We start from the raw sequence: 26133 nt of genomic DNA on the forward strand, positions 1-26133 counted from the left end.
CCTCCAAGGAAAACGGATCAGGTAATGACATTCTGCCCAATATTTAGTGACAATATTTTAAACTGGTTTAGCTTGACAGCATAGATTATAGCATAGATTACATTCTTCCAGTCAGAAATTATTTGAAGATATATAATTATTCAACTCTACATATCAGCTCAAATTCTTGATAGCATTTACAGTACATAAAGAATTCTTTTCATCATCAGCGTGGTGTTGTGGACACACTGGAGGGAAGGGATGCCATCCAGAGGGACCTTGACAGGCTGGAGAGATGGGCCTGTGAGAACCTCATGAAGGCTTGATATGAGCCAGCAGTGTGCCCAGGTGGACAAAAAGGCCAATGGGATACTGGCGTGTATCAAGAATAGTGTAACCAGCAGGAATAGGGAAGTGATCCTGCCCCTGTACTCGGCACTGGTGAGGCCGCACCTGGAATATTGTGTCCAGTTTTGGGCCCCTCGCTTTAAGAGAGATATTGAGCTCCTGGAGCGTGTCCAGAGAAGGGCGACTAAACTGGTCAAGGGGCTGGAAAATAAAACTTATGAGGAGCAGCTGAGGGAGTTGGGGCTGTTTAGCCTGGAAAAGAGGAGGCTGAGGGGAGACCTGATTACAGCCTACAAATACTTGAGAAGGAATGGTGGGGAGGTAGGGGAAGGGCTCTTTACATTAGTGTTGGGTGACAGAACAAGAGGAAATGGGTATAAGCTTAGTCAGGGGAGATTCAGGTTGGATGTTAGGAAGTATTTCTTCTCTGAAAGGGTTGTCAGCCACTGGAATAGGCTGCCCAGGGAGGTGGTTGAGTCCCCATCCCTGGATGTGTTTAAGAATAGGGTGGATGAGCTACTTAGCGATATGGTTTAATGGGGATTAGGGACAGTTGGACTCGATGATCTCTAAGGTCTTTTCCAACCTAGAAATCTATGAAATCTATGAAATCTATGAAATCTATGAAATCTATGAAGTTCAACAAGGCCAAGTGCAAGGTCCTGCACGTGGGTGGCGGCAATCCCATGCACAAGTACAGGCTGGGCGGAGAATGGATTGAGAGCAGTCCTGAGGAAAAGGACTTGGGAGTGCTGGTGGATGAGAAGCTCAACATGAGCCGGCAATGTGCACTGGCAGCCCAGAAAGCCAACCGTATCCTGGGCTGTATCAAAAGGAGCGTGGCCAGCAGGTCGAGGGAAGTGATTCTGCCCCTCTACTCAGCTCTCGTGAGACCCCACCTGGAATACTGTGTTCAGCTCTGGAGTCCCCAACACAAGAAGGACATGGAGCTACTGGAACAAGTCCAGAGGAGGGCCACGAAGATGATCAGAGGGCTGGAGCACCTCTGCTATCAAGATAGGCTGAGAGAGTTGGGGCTGTTCAGCCTGGAGAAGAGAAGGCTCCGGGGTGATCTTACAGCAGCTTTCCAGTACCTAAAGGGGGCCTACAGGAAAGCTGGAGAGGGACTTTTTACAAGGGTGTGTAGTGATAGGACAAGGGGCAACGGATTTAAACTGAAAGAGGGCAGATTTAGGTTAGATATAAGAAAGAAATTCTTTACATTGAGGGTGGTGAGGTACTGGAACAGGTTGCCCAGAGAAGTTGTGGATGCCCCATCCCTGGAAGTGTTCAAGGCCAGGTTGGATGAGGCTTTGGGCAACCTGGTGTAGTGGAGGATTTCCCTGCCCATGGCAGGGGGGTTGGAACTAGATGATCTTTGAGGTCCCTTCCAACCCTAACCATTCTATGATTCTATGATTCTATGATTCTATCTCTAGTTATATCAAAACCTCCTGTGATTTCCTGAAATGAACAAGATTTTCAAGTGTTCTCATCTCGCAGCAATAAATATTCATTCAACAATCTGTCAAATATCCAACTTCAAAAGACAGCTGGCTTGGAGGCAAATATATGTTAATTATGGCTTTTGAATTCTTCAGCAGCTGAAGCTGTAGACCTATACTTCCAAATAGATTTTACTGATTTTCTTTTCCTTGTTCTTAAAGTGAAGAAATAGGGAAAAAAGGCAAAACAGAAAGATCAAGAAGTGTAGGGAATATTTTAGTATAATAATGTGATAATTCGATGTGGGGGAGGGAGTTCTGGTGGTAGTAGAGGGGATTTGCTCCCTGTGCCACCAGATCGAATTCCCATCCCCCTCGGGGTTGAGCCAATCATCGGCGCCTCTGCGAATTGCCCTATTTAAGTTGGGACGAAGGAACCAGAAAGGTGTGCCTTTTGCCCAGGAGCAAGGAGGAGGGCGCTGCCCTTGCTCCCTGGCCCCGGCCGGGCAGCTGCCTGCGCCAGGCCGGCGCCACGTGCTCAAGATCGCAGCGACAGAGCTGCTTGGGGAACTCAGGGAGCACCCCGTTCCTGGGGTGCCCTCTGGGCTGAGTTCACCCAGAGAGGACTGAGATCTGAGAGAAATGGCCACACAGACACCAGGTCAGTGCAGATGGAGCGGGAGGAGGTGTGTTGGAGCTGAGTTTTTCCCTTGCAACTGGTGGCGAGATGGCAGGCGGCCCCCCTGCAGCCAAGATGGGCTCGGCGGAGCAGAGACCCACTCGCGGCCCGTGGAGAAACCCACGTCAGGGAAGAGATGCTGGAACCTGAGAGAGGTCGTGGAGCACAAGATGCACGATGAGTAACTGTTAATAATGGAGCTTGGGATGCACGACGAGGTAGTGAGGCATCTAGAGTCCGTGGGACGATCCATGCCGAAGCAAGTGGCCACAACTCCCTAAGAATCCGAGACTGTGGTAAAGCCCGAACTGGAGCAATCCGATGGGGAAGGATTGCATCCTGCGGGTAGGACTCACACTGGAGAAGTTTGTGGAGTTTTCCTCGTGAGTAGGGGATCCATTGGAGCAAGGGAAAATGGTGTAAGGACTCCTCCTCCTTTAAGAAAGGAGCAGCGGTAACAACATGGAATGAACTGACCTGCACTCCCCCATTCCCTGTCCCCCTGCGCCGCTGGGGGAGGAGGTAGAGCCGGGAACAAAAGGAAAGGGGGGTGAGGTGTTGTTTTTAAGATCTGGCCTTGTTTTCTCTTTATCCTCTCAAGTAACCAGTTTTGTTTCCCTTTGTCCTTTTAAGCAACTGTTAATAAAATGTTTTGTTTTAAGAAAACTGAGTCTGTTTTGCCCGGGACCATGGTTGGTGGGTGCTCCCTCTCTGTTTTTGTCTCAACCCTCAGTCATTTTCTTATAAAACCACAACAAATACGAATACAATGCTACAACAATTACAATTACCTGGCCTAAAAGAGCTGGCCTTGCAGTCCAGCAGGTCGATATGACATTATTTAATTTATTCTAAAGTAATTTGACTAAGCTGGTAAATATGATGTAAAAACAACAGGTACATGTTTTTTCTCTGAGGGAAAAGTTAATTTACAGTCTACCATTTGACTGTTTCTCACATATTCAGCACAAACATATTTATCCTTTCTAAGGCAGTATCAGAAGTACATTTTCACTGGTAATTAAAAAAGCATTCAAAACACAGAATATTTAACTTATTCCATATCCAGATAACAGAAAGGTAAAAAAGTTTTAAAATTATTTTTACCTTTTCTAGCTTTTTAGCCTCAATATGTCGCAGCACCTGTTCCCTCCAGTCATGAGGGACTTCACTTTTTCCTGGAGGGTCTAATAAAGAGTGCTCAGAGTTAACCCTTGGGTTTGATCTCTTTGAAGGGCTAGTCCATGAGTAATTAAAGTCACTAACTGACATAGTTCTTTCTGGCATTTCATTCACCAATGGCCGAGCACTCTGTGGTCGGGGTACATTTGGACCATCAATGCTATATGTCCTGGCAGAAAGAGGTCTCTGTTGCCCAGACATTACTGGTAGAGTTCTTCCCACTGCATGCAAGTCTCTGTATATTAAATAGTCCCCTTTGGGAACCCGGGCCCACCTTGAAGGTCCACTATCCCCAGCATTTACAGAAGCTGTAGAGGATACGCTGCTCTGCTTTTGAAGAGTGTGTCTGGTTGCTCCCAGGAGCAGTCTATCATTTGGTGGAATAGCCCACACATCTATGTGTCTCTCAGTCATCTGTTGATGACTGTTATACACAGTGCTGGCTTGGACACTGTTATGATTGGATAAATTCATATTGGCAGAATGCTTTACATAGCTGGGGACTTCTGTGCCATCAGACCTAAGCAGACGTGAAGGAGGTAAGCTGCCTTGTTCTACTTGAGTGTTTTGTTTCTGGGGCCACAAGGTGTCTTTCGCTGTTGCACTGCTGCTGTACTGAATATTATACTGGGGAGCGCAGAACATCTGTGCACCACTTGTGGCTGATCCTCTCACTGCATTAGCACCTTCAGGACTGTGATTTGAGTCAAACTTCAACACAGTTTTTGTAGAAGATACTAAATCAGATGACAACAACGGCCCAGGAAAAACCTGCAAAGACTGATCATATAGAAGAGTAGCAGATATACTTCGGACTATGTTTTTTCCATCTGCACTACCAGATGCTGATTTTACCACTGAGTTGGGCTGTTGAGATCCGTTCTCATTGACAATATCGTAGACTTTCAGATCAGTGTCCATATTAGTGATGCTGTGAGATTTTATCACAGGACCACTTCTCTGTGGGGACAAATCTTCAGGGCTCCTTGAAACAGACAGCTCAGCAGAGGAATCACCATCAACTGTAGTGCTTCTCGTTAGTTTATCTTTACTGGGAGACTGTACTGCTTTCTCAGGATGTCCATTTACTTTATTTATAGGATATTTATTTCCATTTTCCAAGTACTCAATTTCTTCTTTCATACTGTTATTCAAAAAAACTTTTACTGAAACTATTTCCTGTGTTTGTAACCTTTCTACAGGATCTAGCACTGTCTCTTCACTAACCAATTTATTGATATTCATGTTTATTTGGTCTAATTTATGAGACTCATCCATAGGAGTGCTTAGATCAAAACCTTTTCTTATCAGGCCTAATCTTTCTTCAATGCTTAATTCATATTCGGACAAATTTGTAAACTTCTCTTGGACGTTTATATTTTCTTCCACTGTAATGCTCAATTCACCTCCATTTTGCAAAAGCTTATTCAAATTTTCATCTTCTTGCCTGGAAAAAAAAGATGGCTCTTAAAAGATATTCCAAAAGGAACCAACATGTCCTTTAAGAACTGTTTTAGAAAAATTAATCATTAACATATGACACAGGCATACTATACACACAATACAGGACAAAGACTAACATACAACCAAATTTATAATTTCCTATCTTACCATTACAAAAATATATTATACAGAGGACTCATTTTGGCAACTCCTGTATGCGTCATCAATTACATGATCATTGTCCCGCATGACATCCCTGGCTCTAAATTGGAAAGACATGGATTTGATGGATGGACCACTCGGTGGATAAGGAATTGGCTGGATGGTCACACTCAAAGAGTTGTGATCAACGGTTCAATGTCCACGTGGAGGCCAGTGACAAGTGGTGTTCCTCAGGGGTCAGTATTGGGGCCTGTGCTGTTTAACATCTTTGTTGGCGACATGGACAGTGGGATTGAGTGCACCCTCAGCAAGTTTGCAGATGACACCAAGTTGTGTGGTGTTGTGGACACGCTGGAGGGAAGGGATGCCATCCAGAGGGACCTTGACAGGCTGGAGAGGTGGGCCTGTGAGAACCTCATGAAGTTCAACAAGGCCAAGTGCAAGGTCCTGCACGTGGGTCGGGGAAAATCTGAGCACAAGTACAGGCTGGGCAGAGAATGGATTGAGAGCAGTCCTGAGGAAAAGGACTTGGGAGTGCTGGTGGATGAGAAGCTCACCATGAGCCAGCAATGTGCACTGGCAGCCCAGAAAGCCAACCATATCCTGGGCTGCATCCAAAGCAGCGTGGGCAGCAGGTCGAGGGAGGGGATTCTGCCCCTCTACTCTGCTCTCGTGAGACCCCACTTGGAATATTGCATTCAGCACTGGAGTCCCCAACACAAGAAGGACATGGAGCTGCTGGAGTGAGTCCAGAGGAGGGCCACGAAGATGATCCGAGGCCTGGAGCACCTCTCCTATGAAGACAGGCTGAGAGAGGTGGGGCTGTTCAGCCTGGAGAAGAGAAGGCTCCGGGGTGATCTTATTGTAGCCTTCCAGTACTTAAAGGGGGCCTACAGGAAAGCTGGAGAGGGACTTTTTACAAGGGCATGTAGTGATAGGACAAGGGGCAATGGATTTAAACTGAAAGAGGGCAGATTTAGATTAGAGATAAGGAATAAATTCTTCACTCAGAGGGTGGTGAAGCACTGGATCAGTTTGCCCAGAGAAGTTGTGGCTGCCCCATCCCTGTAAGTGTTCAAGGCCAGGTTGGATGAGGCTTTGGGCAACCTGGTGTAGTGGAGGGTGTCCCTGCCTATGGCAGGGGGGTTGGAACTAGATGATCTTTGAGGTCCCTTCCAACCCAAACCATTCTATGATTCTATATTCTGATTTCAGAATTTAATTAAATTCAACAGTAATTTTTAAAGACAGTTTAAAAGTGTCAAAAAGTACAATGCAACAATAACTCATTTTTTTTTAATCAAATACTTGCAAGTTCCATGACAATTTTGGACAAATGTCTTGCTTCAATTGGGAATTTTTTTTTTAAAAAAGGCACATTTTAACTAGAACAACAAAAAGAGAAACAACCTGTAAGTCCGTTCTTTATAAGTTTTTAAATGCTTTTTATAATTAAATTAGTAATCAAATTGATCTTTGACATTATGCAAATAAAACCAGAGTTTTTTAAAAGGTATATTGAAAGTATTTTGCTGGGAAAATAGATTATTAAGGATGAAATTATTATACCATATTAATAGAACAGATGGGAATCATGGCTTATATATGAAAATTGGCCTCTGAATTTTATTGTCCACCTGTTTTTCTGTTGGTTTTGGCATTGGTGGAGTTTGGTGTGTTTTTTTTTTTGAGGTGAGTTTTGTTTTGTTTTGTTTTAATTTTTATTTTTAAAAAGAACTATTCCATTATTTAACATTATTTTAAGACATTAAAATCTAAATTATTTCATGAATAATAAAGGAATTATTAATGAATTAAAGAAATGGACATGTAATATGAAAGATTAAGTAACATTTTTCTGTTAGATTTTCTCAGTGGTATACACTATTTTACAAACCTGATCTTGGATAAAACAGCAGCATGTGCTTCTTTGTCTGGAGAACAGAGAGAAATATCTTGGCTACTATCAGTATTTAAGGAAACAGAATCTGACATTCGAGGAGAGGAACAGTTGCTGTTATTTTGATTGTTATTGTGGGTAGCTTCATCTGATAAGGAATCAGCATCTTTTGAATCATCTGAAATAAAAATTTGCCAATTTAGTTAAACGGCTATTAAAAATGTCTGTAATGTGTATGTTACAGTGTTTAGAAATTGTATCTTGTTCTTCTGTAATACTTATTACTGGAAACTAACATAAGTTAACACCTTTGCAAACTTTGTATAAACTTGCAAAAGACTGTTGGCAATAGTTCCTATTTTTTAAATATTTGTCTCAATGTAAACAGCCCTCACCTGTTACTGAAATTTAACTTGTTGCTTTATTCTAAGTTTCCTTGGCATAAGCTAGTGCACTACATTATGTAATATTTCAAAAAAATATATATCAAATCATATTTCTGTTTTTGCAATGATTCCAAAGTTTTGAATTACATGAGTCTATTAGCCCTTCTGAATATGAAGTACACTGCTTCACATGCAGGATATTGAAAGTTTACACAGTTCCTGCTTTTGAACATTCTATCATTACTGAATAGCTATTTATTAGACCAAATAGTCTGGAAAGACCTAGATCACTGGATAAGCTCTATATAGTTTTATAAATGTAAAAATCCAGAAAGAAAAATGTACTTCTGCAGAGTTGGAACCAATGCATTCCCATGCTTTGCAGATCACTTAGGACAACATTTTCAGAGTCATTTACACCTGTGCACACTGATTCTTGCATAATTCATGCATACTTACATCGTACATCCATCTAAAAATCATTTATCTGCGGGACTTCAAGCCAGCTATGCTTTTGACATGGGCAAACATAAGTGTACAAACACATTTAAATTTTTACTTCAAGACACAGTTACAGGTACCAAAAGCATAAATTTTGTGAAACTAATTTCTATCTGTCTCCAGAGACAAGAAAGAAGTTTTAACTTAGTACTTTAGCCAGGCTTAAAACCCCAAATATGGCATTGATAAACATCAGACTTTTCACCTGCATGTGATCCTCAGCACTCTTCTTGCTACCTCCTCTTGGTTTTCCTTCATTCTCACTACATCTTATCCTTTTACATGTAATGGCCAGAAAAGCCTTTTGGCCTGCAAAGTACTCGACTAGGATATCATATGAAGCAAAATACAATTTGCTCTTCAACTGTTTTTTTTTTTTCTCTGAATCCTAGGTCATTACTTACTCTTAAGGAAAAGGTTACCAGACTGAAATTATCTTTCAGAGAATATAAAACTTAGTTAACAAAAACAATGTTCTGAAGTTTCCTGTGGGAGAAAAGAATTAAAAAATAAGAGTAAAGTGACTCTGGAGAGGGAGTTCCTACAACAGAAGTTTATTCTTAAACCTTAGGAAGAGAGCTTCTCTGAGAAATGTAAACAAGTGATATTGCTGCCAAAAGTAGCAATAGTCCACAAAATTGAGGGTAGGAATATGGAATATTTCCAAGGTAAATACCACTTTCTGCAATGCTTTTCTTAAACATATCAAGAATGTATTCAAGCTAATGGTACCCCAAAACAGAGGCATCTCCTTTCCCCCTCTGCTTTTAAACTAATGACAAGAATCAGGAAAATTAGGATGTGAACACAGCTTTCTCTACCACACACTCAAGTATAAGATAATGCAGATTTTCTTTTCTGCTTTCATTACTTAACTAGAGAATTGATCATCTATCTTAAAAACCAAAAATCTACTTTTACATAATTCAACTGGAAAAACTAGCCATTTTGAGTCATGAAATTATCAGAATCGCACACCACTTCTATTGTTTTTTTAATGGTATCTAACCTTTTTTGTTATTGTTAAGAGCTACCACTTTTGGTTGATTTATGGAGGTTTCTATCAGCGGTGGTCGCATTTCTGCCATTTTCATCTCTTCGTCAGAGGAGAGTTCTTCTGATTTCTGCTAAAGGAAAATCAGCTTTATTATGCTGTGCATTTTAAAGAAGTACTTAATTTAGTAATATTTGTCACTGAATTATCTTTAAGAAGCAGCATAGGGAAACTTGCATTGTCACTGATGAACAGTCAAACCGGTACTAACTTCAGCTGCAAGAACCTACTTGGAGCAAACAGATGCAGCCTATTCCACCACTGGAGAGAACGTTCAGTTGAACTCAAGTCAGAAAGTTATCAATGAACCAGTGAACACTCCAGACTGACTAGCTAGGTATTGGTTTTGCAGAAGAGATCAAACTGAAACAGTTACAGAGTAGCATTACCAATACAATCTTAGGAATGGAGAACTAGGCTGTGAGAAAAGAGAGAAAAGACTGAATAACCTTAGTTTGGCTTGCCTAGTCTAGCAAAAAAAAGAGCAAGTGTAGCTTGGGTTGATACCTTTAAGTTTACATTGGGGGTAAATTCCAAAAGGAATTTATCTTCAAGAACAATGATGGCAGAGGAATAAAGCGATGCTGAACGCATTTCAGCCAGAAATCACTAGTTCCTAGCTATAAGATGGAGCTCAGTGCACTTATGAAAGAGATTAACTGACAAAGCTGCTGCAAGAGCAGCCATGCGACTGATTCAGTATCCTACTGCCAGGCCTATATCCCTATCATCTTCAAAAAACAATTGTTTTCAGTAATATTTTGAAGGGAAAAAGACTTCTTTCCCTAAAGTAGAAACTTCTTTCTAGTAAGCATGCTTCTTCTTTCAAATTCCACAAAAAACTGTGTCACAGATTGCAAAAAGTCTGTCAATGTTCACTTTTTCTTACAAATTTTGGAACGTTTAATGTGTAGAACCTACTGGAGTACCATCTTTCCCATAATACTAACTACCTGGCCAGTTCCTTGGACTGAAGGAAGGACAAAGCTGACTGAGATGTAGCAAACAATGTACAATAGTCTTCATTAAAAAAATCCACCTGTTTATACGCAATCAGAACAAACCATCTCTTCACTGCCTCTACAACATTGTCTTTCCTCTTGGATGTAACATACAACAAGTGTAATCAATGCCGAAATGAAAAAAAAACCCACAAACTTATATGCATGCAAAGTTTAGATATCTGGATTCAACTGCAACAGAGTTACCAGCAGGTTATTACATGGAAGTAAGGAATTCGGTATCCCTGATTGACTAGGCACTGCTGCCTCATTTACTTACTAGCATACAGCCAGCTTCAAAGAATTGCTGCCACTATTGTTAGACAACTAATATGATTTTATGAAATTATATATTTAAACTAAAGAAAAATGTCAAAAATCAATATTTTCAAAAAGGATGTACAAGCAGGAACATGCTAGTGGGGAAAGAGCCAGCAACAGCCACAAGTGCTTCTCACAAAGACTCTTCAGCAAAAGAATGATATATACATGTTCCAGTGCTTACATAACACAGGCAAAAATAATTTGCTTGTGAAATTATTAAAAAAGTATTTTACAGGTTGTGATTGGCAACTGATGAAGTGACAAGTTCCAAAATTTGTCATAAGTCTGAAACACATTCTAAATAAAAAACGAATACATGGTTAAACTGAGTTTGTGTGGCAAGGTTTTGGTAGCAAGAGGGGACGGATGGACAGGGGTGTCCGATGAAGCCAATGCCAAACAGCTCCAAGACGGAACTGATGCTGACCAAAGCTGAGCCAATCAGCGATCGTGGTAGCACCTCTCTGATAACATATTTAAGAAGCAGGGGAGGGGAAAACCTGCACAACTGCAGCTGGAGAGAGGAGTGAAAATATGAGAGAAACAACTATGCAGGCACCAAGGTCAGTGAAGAAGGAAGAGGAGGAGGTGCTCCAGGCACTGGAGCAGAGATTCCCCTGCAGCCCGTGGTGAAGACCATGGTGAGGTAGGCTGTCCCCTTGCAATCCATGGAGGTCTATGATTGAACAGATATCCACCTGCAACCCGTGGAGGACCCCACAGCAGAGCAGGTGGATGCTCAAAGGAGGCTGTGACCCCATAGGAAGCCCATGTTGGAGCAGGCTCCTGGCAGGACCTGTGACCCTGTGGAGAGAGGAACCCATGCTGGAGCAGGTTTGCTGGCAGGACTTGTGACCCTGTGGGGGACCCACACTGGAGAAGTCTGTTCCTGAAGGACTGCACCTCGTAGAAAGGACCCACACTGGTGCAGTTTGTGAAGAACTGCAGCTCATGGGAAGGACCCACATTGGAGAAGTTCGTGGAGGACTGTCTCCTGTGGGAGGGACCCCATGCTGGAGCAGGGGAAGAGTGTGAGGAGTCCTCCCCCTGAGGAGGAAGGAGCAGCAGAGACAACGTGATGAACTGACTGCAACCCCCATCCCCTGTCCCCCTGTGCCACTTGGCGGGAGAAGGTAGAGAAATGGGAGTGAAGTTGAGCCCGGAAAGAAGGGAAGGGTGAGGGGGAAGGTGTTTTAAGATTTGTTTTTATTTCTCATTACACTACTCTGATTAGATTGGCAATAAATTAAATTAATTTCCCCAAGTCAAGTCTGTTTTGCCTGTGACAGTAATTGGTGAGTGATCTCCCTGTCCTTATCTCAACCCACAAGCCTTTTGTCATACTTTCTCTCTCCCTGTCCAGCTGAGGAGGGGGAGTGATTGAGCGGCTTTGGTGGGCACATGGCGTCTAGGTAGGGTCAACCCACCACAGTTGTGTTTGCCAGAGATATGTACAAATAGTTCAGAAGTTAAAAATCTCTGAGTCTTTATAAGGAGTAAATACAGTTTCAGTCATATTCATGACAGTTCACTAATAAATACAGAGGAATACATTTTTTTAAACCCACCTTTTACTTTTCATTCCAAATGAATGTGCACAGTCACTTAGATATACAAGTTTTTGACTGCTCCCAGAAATCAGATATACTGATGTTTCAGTGACAATTATAATCAACTATTTACTGAACAACTGACAATCAAGTAAAAATTGGAAAATCCTAAGTATCCCATCAAAATTTGATAATTGAGTTTGCTTTTATTTTTCTTTAAATGTATACATCTTTCATTATGCAATTTTTATTAGCTATTTTAACTTTTATTTAATATAGTCTGAAGTGAGGAAAATATTGCATTACAAACCATCTGTACTTATAGCACTTATGGATGGCAATTTTCTATTGTCAACATAAAGTTTCATCTCTCAGAGTAACAAATTCAATACAACACCAGCACAATTCTTTGACCACTATGATGTTCATCGCAATGCCATACCTTGAGCGTGTCTTCATGGTTGACAATTGTTTTCATGTTCTGCAAGGTTTTAACAAGTGCAGTCATCTGTGAATTTGCAGTGCTGTGCTCAGCTCCTGATTCAGTAGGCTTCTGCACAGAGCTTTCTGCTGAATGCTGCTTTCTCTCATCTGCTTTGATCTTTATTGAAGCAATTTCTGAAGTCTATAGGATTAAGAACATGAGTAGAAAAAACATCCTGAAAGGTTTTCAGAAACATATGATAGTTAGAGTTAACATTATATATTTTTGGAAACTATGGATTGGAAAATCTGAGCTTTGAAATGATAAAGTATGAAACATACCAGGTTGAGAGAAATCTCTGAAGACTACTGAGGTACAGTTCCTACCCTTTGCCAATCAATTTGACTCTCCTCCTTATTGGAGTTAATTTGTACCATTAAATTTCCAGTTAAATAAAAAAAGGTCAAGAATATTGTGATAGTTTGATGTGTGGGGGGGTGTTCTGGTGGCAGGGGAGGGGATTTGCTCCTTGTGCCACCAGATCTGAGTCCCATCCCCCCCGGGGGGGGGTTGAGACAAATTGGCACCTCTGCGAATTGCCCTATTTAAGTTGGGACAAAGGGGCGGGAAAGGGCTTTTTGCTCAGGAGTGAGGAGAGAGCAGGAGGGCGCTGCCCTCGCTCCCGGCTCCCGGCCGGGCGGCTACCCGGGCCGGGGCCATGTGCTCAAGATGGCACCGGGGGAGCCGCATGGGGGACTCGGGAAGCACCTCGCTCCCGGGGTGCCTGCCGGGCCGAGCTCCCCCAGAGAGGATTAAGATCTAAGAGAAAACAACCACAACGACCAGGTCAGTCAAGATGGAGCAGGAGGAGGTGTGCTGGAGCTGAGGTTTCCCTTGCAATCGGTGTGAAGATGGCAGGCAGCCCCCCTGCAGCCAGGATGTACTCGGCGGAGCAGAGACCCACTCGTGGCCCGTGGAGAAACCCATGTCGGGGAAGAGATGCCTGAGCCCAGGAGAGGTCGTGGAGCAGGGGATGCACGACGAGGTACTGTTAATAATGGGGCATGGAAATGCACGACAAGGTCATGGAGGCATCTGGAGTCCGTGGGACGGCCCACGCCGACGCGAGTGGCAGCAGCTCCCTAAGAGGCCGAGACTGGTAAAGCCCGAACTGGTACAATCCATGGGGAAGGATTGCAATCCTGTGGGCAGGACTCACGTTGGAAAAGTTTGGGGACTTTTTTTCTTCATGAGTAGGGGATCCACCGAAGCAAGGGAAAAATGGTGTAAAGACTCCTCCTCCTTTAAGAAAGGAGCGGTAGTTAACAACATGGATGAACTGACCTGCACTCCCCATTCCCTGTCCCCCTGCGCCGCCGGGGGGGAGGTTGAGCCAGGAACGAAAGGAAACGGGGTGGGGAGGTGTTGTTTTAAGATCTGGCCTTGTTTTCTCTTTTCTCCTCTCAAGTAACCGGTTTCGTTCCCTTATGTCTCCTGTTAAGTAACTGTTAATAAATTGTTTTGTTTTATGAAGAAAGCCTGAGTCATGTTTTGCCCGGGACCATGGTTGGTGGGTGCTCCCTCTCGGTTCTTGTCTCGACCCTCAGTCCAAAAACCACGACAAATATCTACAATGAGACATGGCAGCACCAAACAGTAGTCCTATCGCGCTACATCAACCTGTTAGTGACTCCTGTGCCAACTTGCTACAATTGCTTTCCCAATTTATCGTGCAAAACCTTCAGTCATGAGGGCAGTGGCAAGATCCTTAGAGATTATCCTGATTTTCGTTGTGAAGTCTGGCAGATAAAGGAGGATCAGAGGATGACAAAGATGCCATCTTCGAGAAAACGAAAAAGCCAGCTGCTTAACACATCCACAGTTTGTATTTGCCTGAGAATCAAGTCACTTTCCTTGTTCTTAGTGTCAGAGGAAAATTGCTACTGCAAAACAGACATTTATTACAGACTTCTTTAGACAGTGAAAAGGTAAGTTTTGTTTGACGTTTTTTCCTGTTAAAGCATTAATGCTGAGAAAGAAAATAATTAAAATGAATCAGTGACACTCTAGACCTTTGGAAGTTCTTGCAAAGTCAGAAGAGAATATTATATCTAATCTTTACCCCCACATCTTTTATGGAAACTGTCTGGCCTTCTTGTTTTGACTCCTTGGCAATATCTTCAGTAGATTCTTCATCCTTTGGCTTATGTACAATTGTCTGGACTGTTTTAACCATATTCTTCAGTTCATCAGGATATGGAGTTGGATATCTCTTCAGGTTGCCTTCCTGTGTAACAAAAACCAATAATGTTCTGAATTTAATTAAATGTTATAATTAAAACATCAGTTTTAAAACAGAAAATTAATTAGGACAAAACACTCAGTAGAGCAATTCAGGATCTCCACTTTGCTGTTCGAGTCTACCTGGATGTGGTGGGTTGCCCTGGCTGACTGCCAGGTGCCCACCAAAGCCGCTCCATCACTCTCCTTCCTCAGCTGGACAGGGAGAGAGAAAATATGACGAAAGGCTTGTGGGTTGAGATAAGGACAGGGAGATCACTCACCAATTACTGTCACAGGCAAAACAGACTCGACTTGGGGAAATTAATTTAATTTATTACCAATCAAATCAGAGTAGTGTAATGAGAAATAAAAACAAATCTTAAAACACCTTCCCCCTCACCCTTCCCTTCTTTCCGGGCTCAACTTCACTCCCATTTCTCTACCTTCTCCCGCCGAGTGGCACAGGGGGACAGGGGATGGGGGTTGCAGTCAGTTCATCACATGTTGTCTCTGCTGCTCCTTCCTCCTCAGGGGGAGGACTCCTCACACTCTTCCCCTGCTCCAGCATGGGGTCCCTCCCACAGGAGACAGTCCTCCACGAACTTCTCCAATGTGGGTCCTTCCCATGAGCTGCAGTTCTTCACAAACTGCACCAGTGTGGGTCCTTTCTACGAGGTGCAGTCCTTCAGGAACAGACTTCTCCAGTGTGGGTCCCCCACAGGGTCACAAGTCCTGCCAGCAAACCTGCTCCAGCATGGCTTCCTACGGGGTCACAGCCTCCTTTGAGCATCCACCTGCTCCGCTGTGGGGTCCTCCACGGGCTGCAGGTGGATATCTGTTCAATCATAGAACTCCATGAACTGCAAGGGGACAGCCTGCCTCACCATGGTCTTCACCACGGGCTGCAGGGAAATCTATGCTCCAGCGCCTGGAGCACCTCCTCCCCCTCCTTCTTCACTGACCTTGGTGTCTGCAGGGTTGTTTCTCATATATACTCACTCTTCTCTCTTCTGACTGCTGGTGTTGTGCAGTTGTTGTTTTTTCCCCCTTAAATATGTTATCACAGAGGCGCTACCACCACCATTGATTGGTTGGACCTTGACCAGCGGTGGGTCTGTCTTGGAGCTGGCTGGCACTGGCTTTATCGAACATTGGAACAGCTTCTAGCAGCTTCTCACAAAAGCCATCCCTGTAGCCCTCTTGCTACCAAAATCTTGCCACACAAACCCAATACACTGAATTAACTCAGACTTAAGTTTATGAAACCCAGCAAGCTTATAAATCACTTTAAAAAAAACAATTGTACATTGATTTCAAGCAGGAAGAATTATTACAACTGTAATTTACTTAAAGAAAAATCAAGATTAATCATTGTTTCCCCAATATTCTTCCCTACAGTATCATCACTCCAGGAGTCTCCTAGTTATGCCCTATATTGTCTTACATCATCTGATACTTTTCCTCTTGTACTCTACTTTAAACTATTGGGGGAGGGGGAGGAAGGTGTGTTTCATCCTGCTGGATACTCTTAAACTAAGAACTGAACAGTTGATTTTTTCAGTAGAGTGAAATCCACAGCCAGAGTAAGGAAAAGGATGGGATTCAAGGGTAGGCAGAGGAGAATCATAGAATCATAGAATCATAGAATGGTTAGGGCTGGAAGGGACCTTCAAAGGTCATCTAGTCCAACCCCCCTGCAAGGAACAGGGATATCTCCAACTAGATCAGGTTGCTCAGGGCCTCATCCAACCTGGCCTTGAATGTCTCCAGGGATGGAGCATCCACCACCTCTCTGGGCAACCTGTTCCAGTGTTCTACAACTCTCATGGTAAAAAATTTTTTCCTAATATCCAATCTGAATCTACCTCCCTGTCCTAGTTTTAGCTGGGACAGAGGTTTGTTTTTTTTTTTAACAGCCAGAAGAGCTCCGTGTTTTGGTTTTACTCAGAGGCTCACTCTGAGAAGAATGTTGATAGCAAGCTGATGTTTGTGGTTAGAAGTGAAACTCCAAGGACTTTTCAGTGTGCCGGAGTGCAGGAACACGATGGGACAAGGGGGACACGATTCCCCTTGTGATTTGTGGTGGAACTTCAGATTGAGGGCCAAACTGGCCAATTAGTATTCCATATCATGCAGCGTCATGCCCAGTATAAAAGTGAGGGTCAGCCGGGAAGAAGGGCTTTTGCGCTTTGGCTTTTTTTTTTTTGCACTTTTGCGCTTGCTGCGCTGTTGCTCTGCTGTTTCTCTCTCTTTCTCTCTCTCTCTGCCCCTCTCTATTTCGGGGCCTCGCGTTCGTCCGGGATTGCAGTTTCGGGACGAGACGGGCTTCGCATACGAGGGGGTGGTGAGCACCTACACTGTGTATTAAATCATCTGTATTAAATCATTCTTATCTCAACCCACGGGTTTCCCGTTTATCCTTTAATTCTCTCCCTCATTCCTGGGGGTGGGGGAGGGGGAGTGACCGGCTGTGTGTGGGGGCGGTTCAACCTAACCCACGACACTCCCTCTATTTTAAAACCATTACCCCTTGTCCTATCACAACAGGCCCTCCTGAACAGCCTCTCCCCATCTTTCTTGTAGGCCCCCTTGAGGTACTGGAAGACCGCTATAAGGTCACCCCGGAGCCTCCTCTTCTCCAGGCTGAACAGCCCCAACTCTTTCAGCCTGTCCTCATAGGAAAGGTGCTCCAGCCCTCTTATCATCTTCGTGGCCCTCCTCTGGACCCTCTCCAACTGGTCCATGTCCTTCTTATGTTGGGGACTCCAGAACTGGACGCAGTACTCCAGGTGAGGTCTCACAAGGGCAGAGTAGAGGGGGAGAATCACCTCTCTTGACCTGCTGGCCACGCTCCTCTTGATGCAGCCCAGGATGCGGTTGGCCTTCTGGGCCGCAAGAGCACATTGCCGGCTCATATTGAGCTTCTCGTCCACCAGTACTCCCAAGTCCTTCTCCTCAGGGCTGCTCTCGATCCATTCACTACCCAGTCTGTATTTGTGCCTGGGATTGCCACGACCCAGATGTAGGACCTTGCATTTGGCCTGGTTGAACTTCATGAGGTTGACACGGGCCCACCTCTCCAGAAGAAGGAGCAAAGAGAAGAGGGAGCAAAGCCCCAAGTATTAAAAAATAAATTCAATACTAACCTGAGGTGGTGCCTCTCTCTCATCTTTGTCTTCATCGCACTCAAATGCCACCTGAGTACGCTGTTTCCTCTGTTCCTCCCATAAAGACGGATTGAAACTTTCATTATCAGATATGAAGATAACTAAATAATAAGAAAAAGACTCTCGTAAGAATCAGATACACTATGCAAAATAAAAATCTTCTTTTTCTCTTTCTTGGGTGAGACTGGTGGCTTTTTGTATGCATTCTTAAAAGATAAGAGACTAGAAGCACCATAAATTGATGACTAGCTGCGCTGCTATTGCTTTATGAACTTGGCTGTATTTTTATAATAGTAAAATCCCTATCTGTAAAGTAAAAAAAAAATTCATACACACAGTTGTACACTAGTCTGAACACTCACAGTTGCAAATTTTCAGCAGAACTCTGCTACAAAGTATTTTTATTTATATATATATAAATATAAAAATATATATTTTATATATTGTGGAAAAATAACAGAAAATGGAAGAACACTGTCCCCCAAAGTTCAGCTTACACATTAACATAAGCTGTAATATTAGAGCAGCTTTGAGTTGAGATTCAGTTGCTGCTCCCAGGAATGTAATGCGGTTGGAATGGAGAAGGCCTGCTCAGGTTGAGTGGAATGTACAATATCCTTGCAATGGGGAGCAGAGTGGTACAGGGGTACCACAGCTCGTCCCTGTTATCAGGGATAAAGAGTGTCTGGTGAAGATAACCACATAGTTACCATCAGGGAAGATGGATCGCAACTGCTGCCTCAGCAATGATGGTGAAATCGTGTCCTGAAGCTGAACTTTGCTCATTATAATGTCATTATAATACCAAAACACACCTCCATCTCAAAAGCTACCTGCCTCCGGGCTGCGACCACCCCTCACTGAGCAGGTGCCCTGAATTTCTTCTAGCCTATACCTTTAAACCAAAGTGAGGAAAATTTACACCAATCCCAACAAAGGTATGTATGACTAGAGTCACTCAAGATCCACCTGAAAGTAAAAAAACAGTATAAAAATGGCTTAAGAGAAGGGGGTTGTTAGGGAGAAGACCTCCATCGGAACGTCTGGGACCAGTTGACAGGCTGGACCTCTCTTCCCCCCCCATAGGGACGCCTATTGGGTAAGAGCTCTGTGTTATGTGTATTTACTTACTAACATCTTGCTCGCTAGTTAGAATTATCACTGATCTGTTCTGTTTGTATATTGTTCCAAATCTGTTCTCGCAGTCAGTATCTTATCACTAGCTGTCCTCAAACCTGTATCCTGTCACGAACATACACTATAAAATTAGTTTATCCATAAATATAAGTTTCCAGAAAATTCAACAATTGATCCAGGGGACATAAGGGATTTGGCCCGGTGCGCTGCCTGTGAAGGTCCCTGAATAGGTCAGACAAACACCCTCGGACCTTACGGGCTGCCCAGAGGGATTTGTCCCAGTGACACTGTCAGCATAAGCCTGACAGACCAGTCAAATTGTAAAGAGTTTGAGGAAACCTAGCTCACTAGGAAACTTCCAAGCCTGGTACGGCCCTCAGACTACTACCTGTTATTGCTCTTCCATGTGGGAGGTGATGAGGCTGAAACACGGAGTCCAAGGACGATCAAGAGAGATTTCAGGGCCCTGGGACAGCTGGTAAGGGGATCTGGGGCACAGGTAATCTTTTCTTCTATCCTTCCAGTTGCAAACAGTGACACTGGAAGAAGCAGATGTGCCCAGTCTATTAATAGTGGCTCCGTGGCTGGTGTCACCACCACAATTTTGGCTTTTTTGACAATGGGATGGGCCACACTGCACCAGGCTTACTGGCACCGGATGGGACTTGCCTTTCTCAAAGGGGAACGAGAGTCTGTGCACAACAGCCAGCGGGGCTCATTGACAGGGCTTTAAACCAGATTGGAACAGGGAGAGGGATAATACCAAGCTTGATCAAGACAAGCTGAGAGCACCTGAAGAGCAGCAGAAAGAAATTCCAGCCACTCCAGCCAGGAAGTCAGATTCATCTGGGGCCCAACTTAAATGCCTCTATGCAAATGCACGCAGCATGGAGAATAAGCAAGAGGAGTTAGAAGTGTGTGCGCGCCTGTTGGGATATGATCTTATTGGCATCATGGAGACATGGTGGGACGAATCCTATGACTGGAGTGTCAGAATAGAAGGGTATAGGCTCTTTAGGAAGGATAGGCAGGGGAGAAGAGGAGGAGGGGTTGCCCTCTATGTCAAAGACCGCTGGAGTGCATGGAGCTGCACCTGGGGATGGATGAGGAGCCAAATGAGAGCTTATGGGTCAGGATTAAAGGAAGGACAGGGACAGGGGACATAGTAGTGGGGGTCTGCTACAGCCCAACTGACCAGGAGGACCGAGTGGATGAGGCCCTCTACAGACAGATAGGAGCAGCCTCACGTTCACGAGCCCTGGTCCTCATGGGGGACTTCAACCACCTCAATGTCTGTTGGACGGACAACACAGCAGGGCACAGGCAATCCAGGAGGTTCCTGGAATGCATGGATGATAATTTCCTTATCCAAGTGATAGAGGAACCAATGAGTAGAGATGCTTTGCTGGACCTTGTTCTCACCAACAAAGAGGGGCTGGTGGGGAATGTGAAGCTCAGGGGAAGCCTTGGCTGCAGTGATCATGAAATGGTGGAGTTCAAGATTCTTAGGGAGGAAAGGAGGGTGCTCAGCAAGCTCACGACCCTGGATTTCAGGAGAGCAGACTTTGGCCGCTTCAGGGATTTGCTTGGTAGAGTACGATGGGATGAACTCCTGGAGGGAAGAGGGGCCTCAGAAAGCTGGATAATATTCAAGGATCACCTCCTCCAAGCTCAGGAGCAGTGCATCCCAACAAAGAGGAAGTCAGGCAAAAACCACAGGAAGCCTGCATGGATGAACAGGGAGCTCCTGGACCAACTCGGACATAAAAAGGAAGACTACAGAGGGTGGAAGCAAGGATAGGCAGCCTGAGAGAAATTGTCCAAGCAACCAGAGATCAGGTTAGGAAAGCTAAAGCCCTGATAGAGTTAAATCTGACCAGGGACATCAAGGGCAACAAGAAAAGCTTCAATAGGTATGCCAGGGATAAAAGGAGGAATAGGGGAAACGTGGTATCGTCCTGGCAACTCTGCTAAGGCACATAGAAAATAAGGAGGTGATTGGTGACAGCCAGCATGGCTTCACTAAGGGCAAATCCTGCCTGACTAATTTGGTGGCCTTCTATGATGGGGTTACAGCGTTGGTGGATAAGGGAAGAGCAACTGACATCATCTACCTGGACTTGTGCAAAGCATTTGACACTGTTCCACATGACATCCTTGTCTCTAAATTGGAGAGACATGGATTTGACGGATGGACCACTCAGTGGATAAGGAATTGGCTGGATGGTCGCACTCAAAGAGTTGTGATCAATGGTTCAATGTCCACGTGGAGACCAGTGACGAGTGGTGTTACTCAGGGGTCAGTACTGGGGCCAGTGCTATTTAACATCTTTATTGGCGACATGGACAGTGGGATCAAGTGCATCCTCAGCAAGTTTGCAGATGACACCAAGCTGTGTGGTGTTGTGGACACGCTGGAGGGAAGGGATGCCATCCAGAGGGACCTTGACAGGCTGGAGAGATGGGCCTGTGAGAACCTCATGAAGTTCAACAAGGCCAAGTGCAAGGTCCTGCACGTGGGTCGGGGCAATCCCAAGCACGAGCACAGGCTGGGCGGAGAATGGATTGAGAGCAGCTCTGAGGAAAAGGACTTGGGAGTGCTGGTGGATGAGAAGCTCAACATGAGCCGGCAATGTGCGCTGGCAGCCCAGAAAGCCAACCGTATCCTGGGCTGTATCAAAAGCAGCGTGGACAGCAGGTCGAGGGAGGGAATTCTGCCCCTCTACTCTGCTCTTGTGAGACCCACCTGGAATAATGCGTTCAGCTCTGGAGTCCCCAGCACAAGAAGGACATGGAGCTGCTGGAGTGGGTCCAGAGGAGGGCCACAAAGATGATCCAAGGGCTGGAGCACCTGTCCTATGAAGACAGGCTGAGAGAGTTGGGGCTGTTCAGCCTGGACAAGAGAAGGCTCCGGGGTGATCCTATTGCAGCCTTCCAGTACTTAAAGGGAGCCTACAGGAAAGCTGGAGAGGGACTTTTTACAAGGGCATGTAGTGACAGGACAAGGGGCAATGGCTTTAAACTGAAAGAGGGGAGATTTAGATAAGATCTAAGGAAGAAATTCTTCACTCTGAGGGTGGTGAAGCACTGGACCAGTTTGCCCAGAGAAGTTGTAGATGCCCCATCCCTGGAAGTGTTCAAGGCCAGGTTGGATGAGACTTTGAGCAACCTGGTGTAGTGAAGGGTGTCCCTGCCCATGGCAGGGGGGTTGGAACTAGATGATCTTCAAGGTCCCTTTCGACTCAAACCATTCTATGGTTCTATGAAACCCTCCATTCTCCTTAAAGTGAGTGTGGCAGGTGGGCCGGATAAAGGATCTCGTCTTGGGAAATAGTCAAGCTGGTCAAATTGAAAAGGACTTGAGGTAGTCCCTGTCTCTGTCCTCTGTTGACTCAACATTGTACCTTATCGTGACATATATGAACAAGTAAATTATACTTATATAGATTTATATAGTCTGACCAGCATTCATCTGAGTTCACTTAATCAAAATTTAAAAAAAAAAAGAATAAAAATGACTTACTGAGAAAAATCTGCATTATTACTAATCCTGAAAAAAGAAAAGCACCTAAAACTTAAGTTAAATACATGATTTTGCAGAAGTTATATAAATGACAGGAGCTTTACAAAGTATTACTTGTATAATTTTACAAGAGAAAAAAAAATAAATCTTTTGGTAACCCACTGTCTCTTATTCTAGCATGTTTCCATGTCTTGTGTTACATTAGCCGCTTCTACTTTAGCATGCCAAACAATCTAATAAATCTGTCACCACCACCTCAGCAAACCTATATACTTTGCTAGCAATGTCAATACTGTTCATATTATCTACATCTGAAATAGAAAAATGCTTAATTATAGGGCTCATCGAGTGCATTGGAATATTTGTTACAATGCATTTATTGGGTAAACTTACAATTTTAACACATCTGAAAAATATTCTCATAGACTTCACTATCACTGAAACAGCTCCTGGCACAAAAAAAGAACTTTCTAAAGAATTTTAGGAATTTTAAATTTTAAAAATGTTAACTTTAAACCTTCTGTTTGGAATGACTGCCTCAGAGGAAGATATTCTGTCAACTTAAGTCAAACAAGCAGCCCTTTCCACATCTACAGAAAGAAACCTCGACACTGGGGTAAAATAAAGTTCAAATGGAGAGAACGCTTTCAGGAACTATCTTCACTGGCAATCTCCAAATCATTTTATAATTCTCACATTCTATCAGAGGTGTTGCACATGCATTATCTGTATTAGAAGGTGCTAAAAGTGATGTACAATTTGCTGTTTTTGCAGATATTTTTGATTACTCAGTGTACTAGACACTTGTGCCATGTAACAGAAAACATTGTCACTTGTCAATTTTCAATTATTCCCATTGATACCTGCCTTCTCGTTTCTGTTAAAGGAGCACAAGCTTTTTCTTTTTGCTCACAGGGGAAGGAAAGTGGAGAAGTATAGAGACTTTACTCTCTTTCCCTAACTCCTTATGGGATTACTCATGGAATATTACTCATTTTCCTAAAAATTTCACAAGTGTGCAGAAATAACTTTCTGGCGAGGTCTTAATGTTCTGGGCCTAACCTTTTATAAAACAGTGTGAACCAAATGTGAGCAAAATGTGGGTTTTTTTGGACTGGGTTTGTTTTTATTCTTTTAAAATAAAATACATAATGCTATGTACTTTTAAAAAATACGTACTAAGTAATGGATGAAACGTTTTGTCTAACATTTTGTTAAAATAGTCAGTCTGAAGCAGACACCTGGCAAGGAGAATTTCAACCCAAACCATTAAGCTCTGCTGGAATGAAACAGGGTGTCACACTGGGAAGTGGCAACCATCAAACAACGTGATCTCACCAGTCCATTCCTCACCTCGCTCCCCATACATGCACACTTCCAACTGGAACAATTTCACCTAGAATTTACTAATATGTGGATCACATTTTTAAGTTACCATTCTCATTCTTCAGATGTAACTCTTCATCACTTACAAGTTTACTTCAAACTTGCATCTAAGTATTATGTAGTGAAAATCATGTTAGCTGGACTGTCTTCCCATTATTATTTTCAGAAGTGAGCATTCTGACAGGGTATTTCAGAAATTCTTACCATCCTCGGTCCTTGGTCGCTGGGGGAACATGTAATTAGTAAGCACTGTTTTCTGTGTGTCAGGGTCAGCTTCTTTTTGAAGAGGGATAAATGGTTTAGACTAAGAAGCAAATGAAAGAGGGGTATGTTATGAGAATATATATGTGCAAAAAGTAAATATGATCTACGTATCACAGAGCATGCCTGTCCCATTACTTTGAAGATTACTCTGCCTTTTATTAAACCATTTCTCCTCTGAATAATTTTCACCAAAAAAAAGTTATTAACATGTCTGTCTTTGACAACTGGCTTTGACTGAGAACTGAAACTCAGTAACAGCTTTAAGAGAAGAGCAAAAACTGGATATTCTAAGAGTAACTCAGTTTCTTGCTAGGACTAATTACTGTCCCAAAAAAGGCTGATCTGGAATACACAGATATATTTAGCTATTTAAAGCTGTGGACAATCATATATAGAGAAAAATTTTGTACTCAGTTTTTTATATTGACACCAGATTGAATATCCTCCATCCTTTACAAAAAGGGCAAGGGATTCTTGAAATTACTGTATTGGTAAAAGTGCTTTCATTATGCTACACCTGAGGCTAGTGGATTTCTGACAGCCCTGTACACCTTAATGCCATTCAGGAAATCGGCATAGTACAGAGGGCTTCAATACACAGGAAAAATACAAGCCACAAGTTCATGAGTTACTTCTCAATAGCTTGAAACTTGGAGAATCACAGAGTTCTAAAGTGAGACAAGAAACCCAGCACAAAAAAAAGGCATGCTAAGCTTGCCCAATGGTATATCTGTGGAAGAAACAGCATGCTACACATTCAAGTACTAGCTTACCAAGCACTACCTTTCCTGTGTAAATAAGCCTGAATTAAGAAAAAACAAAAACCAAAAAGCCAACATCTGTTAAATTTTATTTCCTGATGGCACAGAACTTTGCCAGAAATATGAAAGTCTCCAAAGTCAGGTAGGCTCAGTGTTGTTTGTTTTAGGAAAACTGACACAGTAATAACTTCAAGGAAGTATTAATGTATATACATGGTACTGTGTCTCATTATTTAACAAATGGCTCTGTACTTTTCAATTCCATTAGAAATAAAGGCAACATCATTACTTTTAATTCTTAAAAACTTAACCTGATTGTCTGATAGCCACATAGCAGTGAGCTGTTGCAGTTTTGTAAAGGTAAATGGCAAATTCTTCAGTCTGTAAATCACAAGAAGTTTATGTAAGTACACTTATCATACGCTTATAAATATTGTTAAGAAACAATGCCGCATTAGCCTGAAAAATGCTTAAAAAAAAGACATTTACAGATATAGTTAAATGAATAAACTATTGACAGTTGAAAGGCAACAGTTTTTATTTTAGATTCAAAGCTATATCCAGAATTAAAAAAAGAACACATTTCCACCCAGTTTAGCAAGCAGATTAAAAAAATGAGAAAATGTAACTTGAATTTAACTCAGTTCAGTGACTTGAATACAATTTTGAAGACAATCATTGGCATTGTGGGTAAATCAACTATCCAACTTAAAATCAAGGCTATTTTCATACTTTAATCTGAATCCTCAGCAATTTTATCTTTCAATAGACATCATATACTCTAATTAAGAAAAAAGTGCAACATCTGTAAAAAAGTGCTGTTTTTCCCCAAGAAACATGTATGGGAACAAGGTTGCCCTGATAAATGAAAGCTGTGGCATTAATAGATAAATCAGGCTATAGATGGAGTACAGAGAAGCTGGATTGGCAGAACAGGATGGAGAGCTCAGACTTATCTCTCCTAATACATTGAAATTCTACAAATTGGCAATTCCCGAAAGAGGAATGTTTTGTCAGTTTTTAATGACCAGCTCTAATAAAACACAAGTCCTTTTCCCCCTTCTTCAGCACACTCAACTGTTTTACAATATACTGTGATACTGTTTTGTGTCCTCCATATGCAATACAGGAAGCTATTAATTTTTAAGTAAGGATCAAAGTTTTATAAAAAAAATCAAACTAATTCCCTAGAAAAATACATGCTAACAATCATCAATGTTTTGAAGCTGTGCTT

The 26133-nt window shown here is 43.0% G+C and overlaps 1 protein-coding gene across 1 annotated transcript in view; it reads right to left on the bottom strand.

The window, feature by feature from the left end:
• The window catches only part of LOC147526231 (erbin-like), a 44824-nt gene that overhangs the window by 12328 nt on the left and 6363 nt on the right, over window positions 1–26133 (bottom strand). The window contains exons 6-12 of the mRNA XM_086630104.1: window positions 24079–24178; window positions 17808–17929; window positions 14501–14665; window positions 12397–12579; window positions 9035–9149; window positions 7136–7316; window positions 3559–5080 (exon numbers count right to left, since the gene is read on the bottom strand). Of these exons, the coding sequence (XP_086486230.1) occupies window positions 3559–5080; window positions 7136–7316; window positions 9035–9149; window positions 12397–12579; window positions 14501–14665; window positions 17808–17929; window positions 24079–24178 (2388 nt within the window). The remainder of the gene's footprint in view (window positions 1–3558; window positions 5081–7135; window positions 7317–9034; window positions 9150–12396; window positions 12580–14500; window positions 14666–17807; window positions 17930–24078; window positions 24179–26133) is intronic.

Source organism: Tauraco erythrolophus, chromosome W, assembly GCF_009769465.1.
Source record: "Tauraco erythrolophus isolate bTauEry1 chromosome W, bTauEry1.pri, whole genome shotgun sequence".
Taxonomy (NCBI): domain Eukaryota; kingdom Metazoa; phylum Chordata; class Aves; order Musophagiformes; family Musophagidae; genus Tauraco; species Tauraco erythrolophus.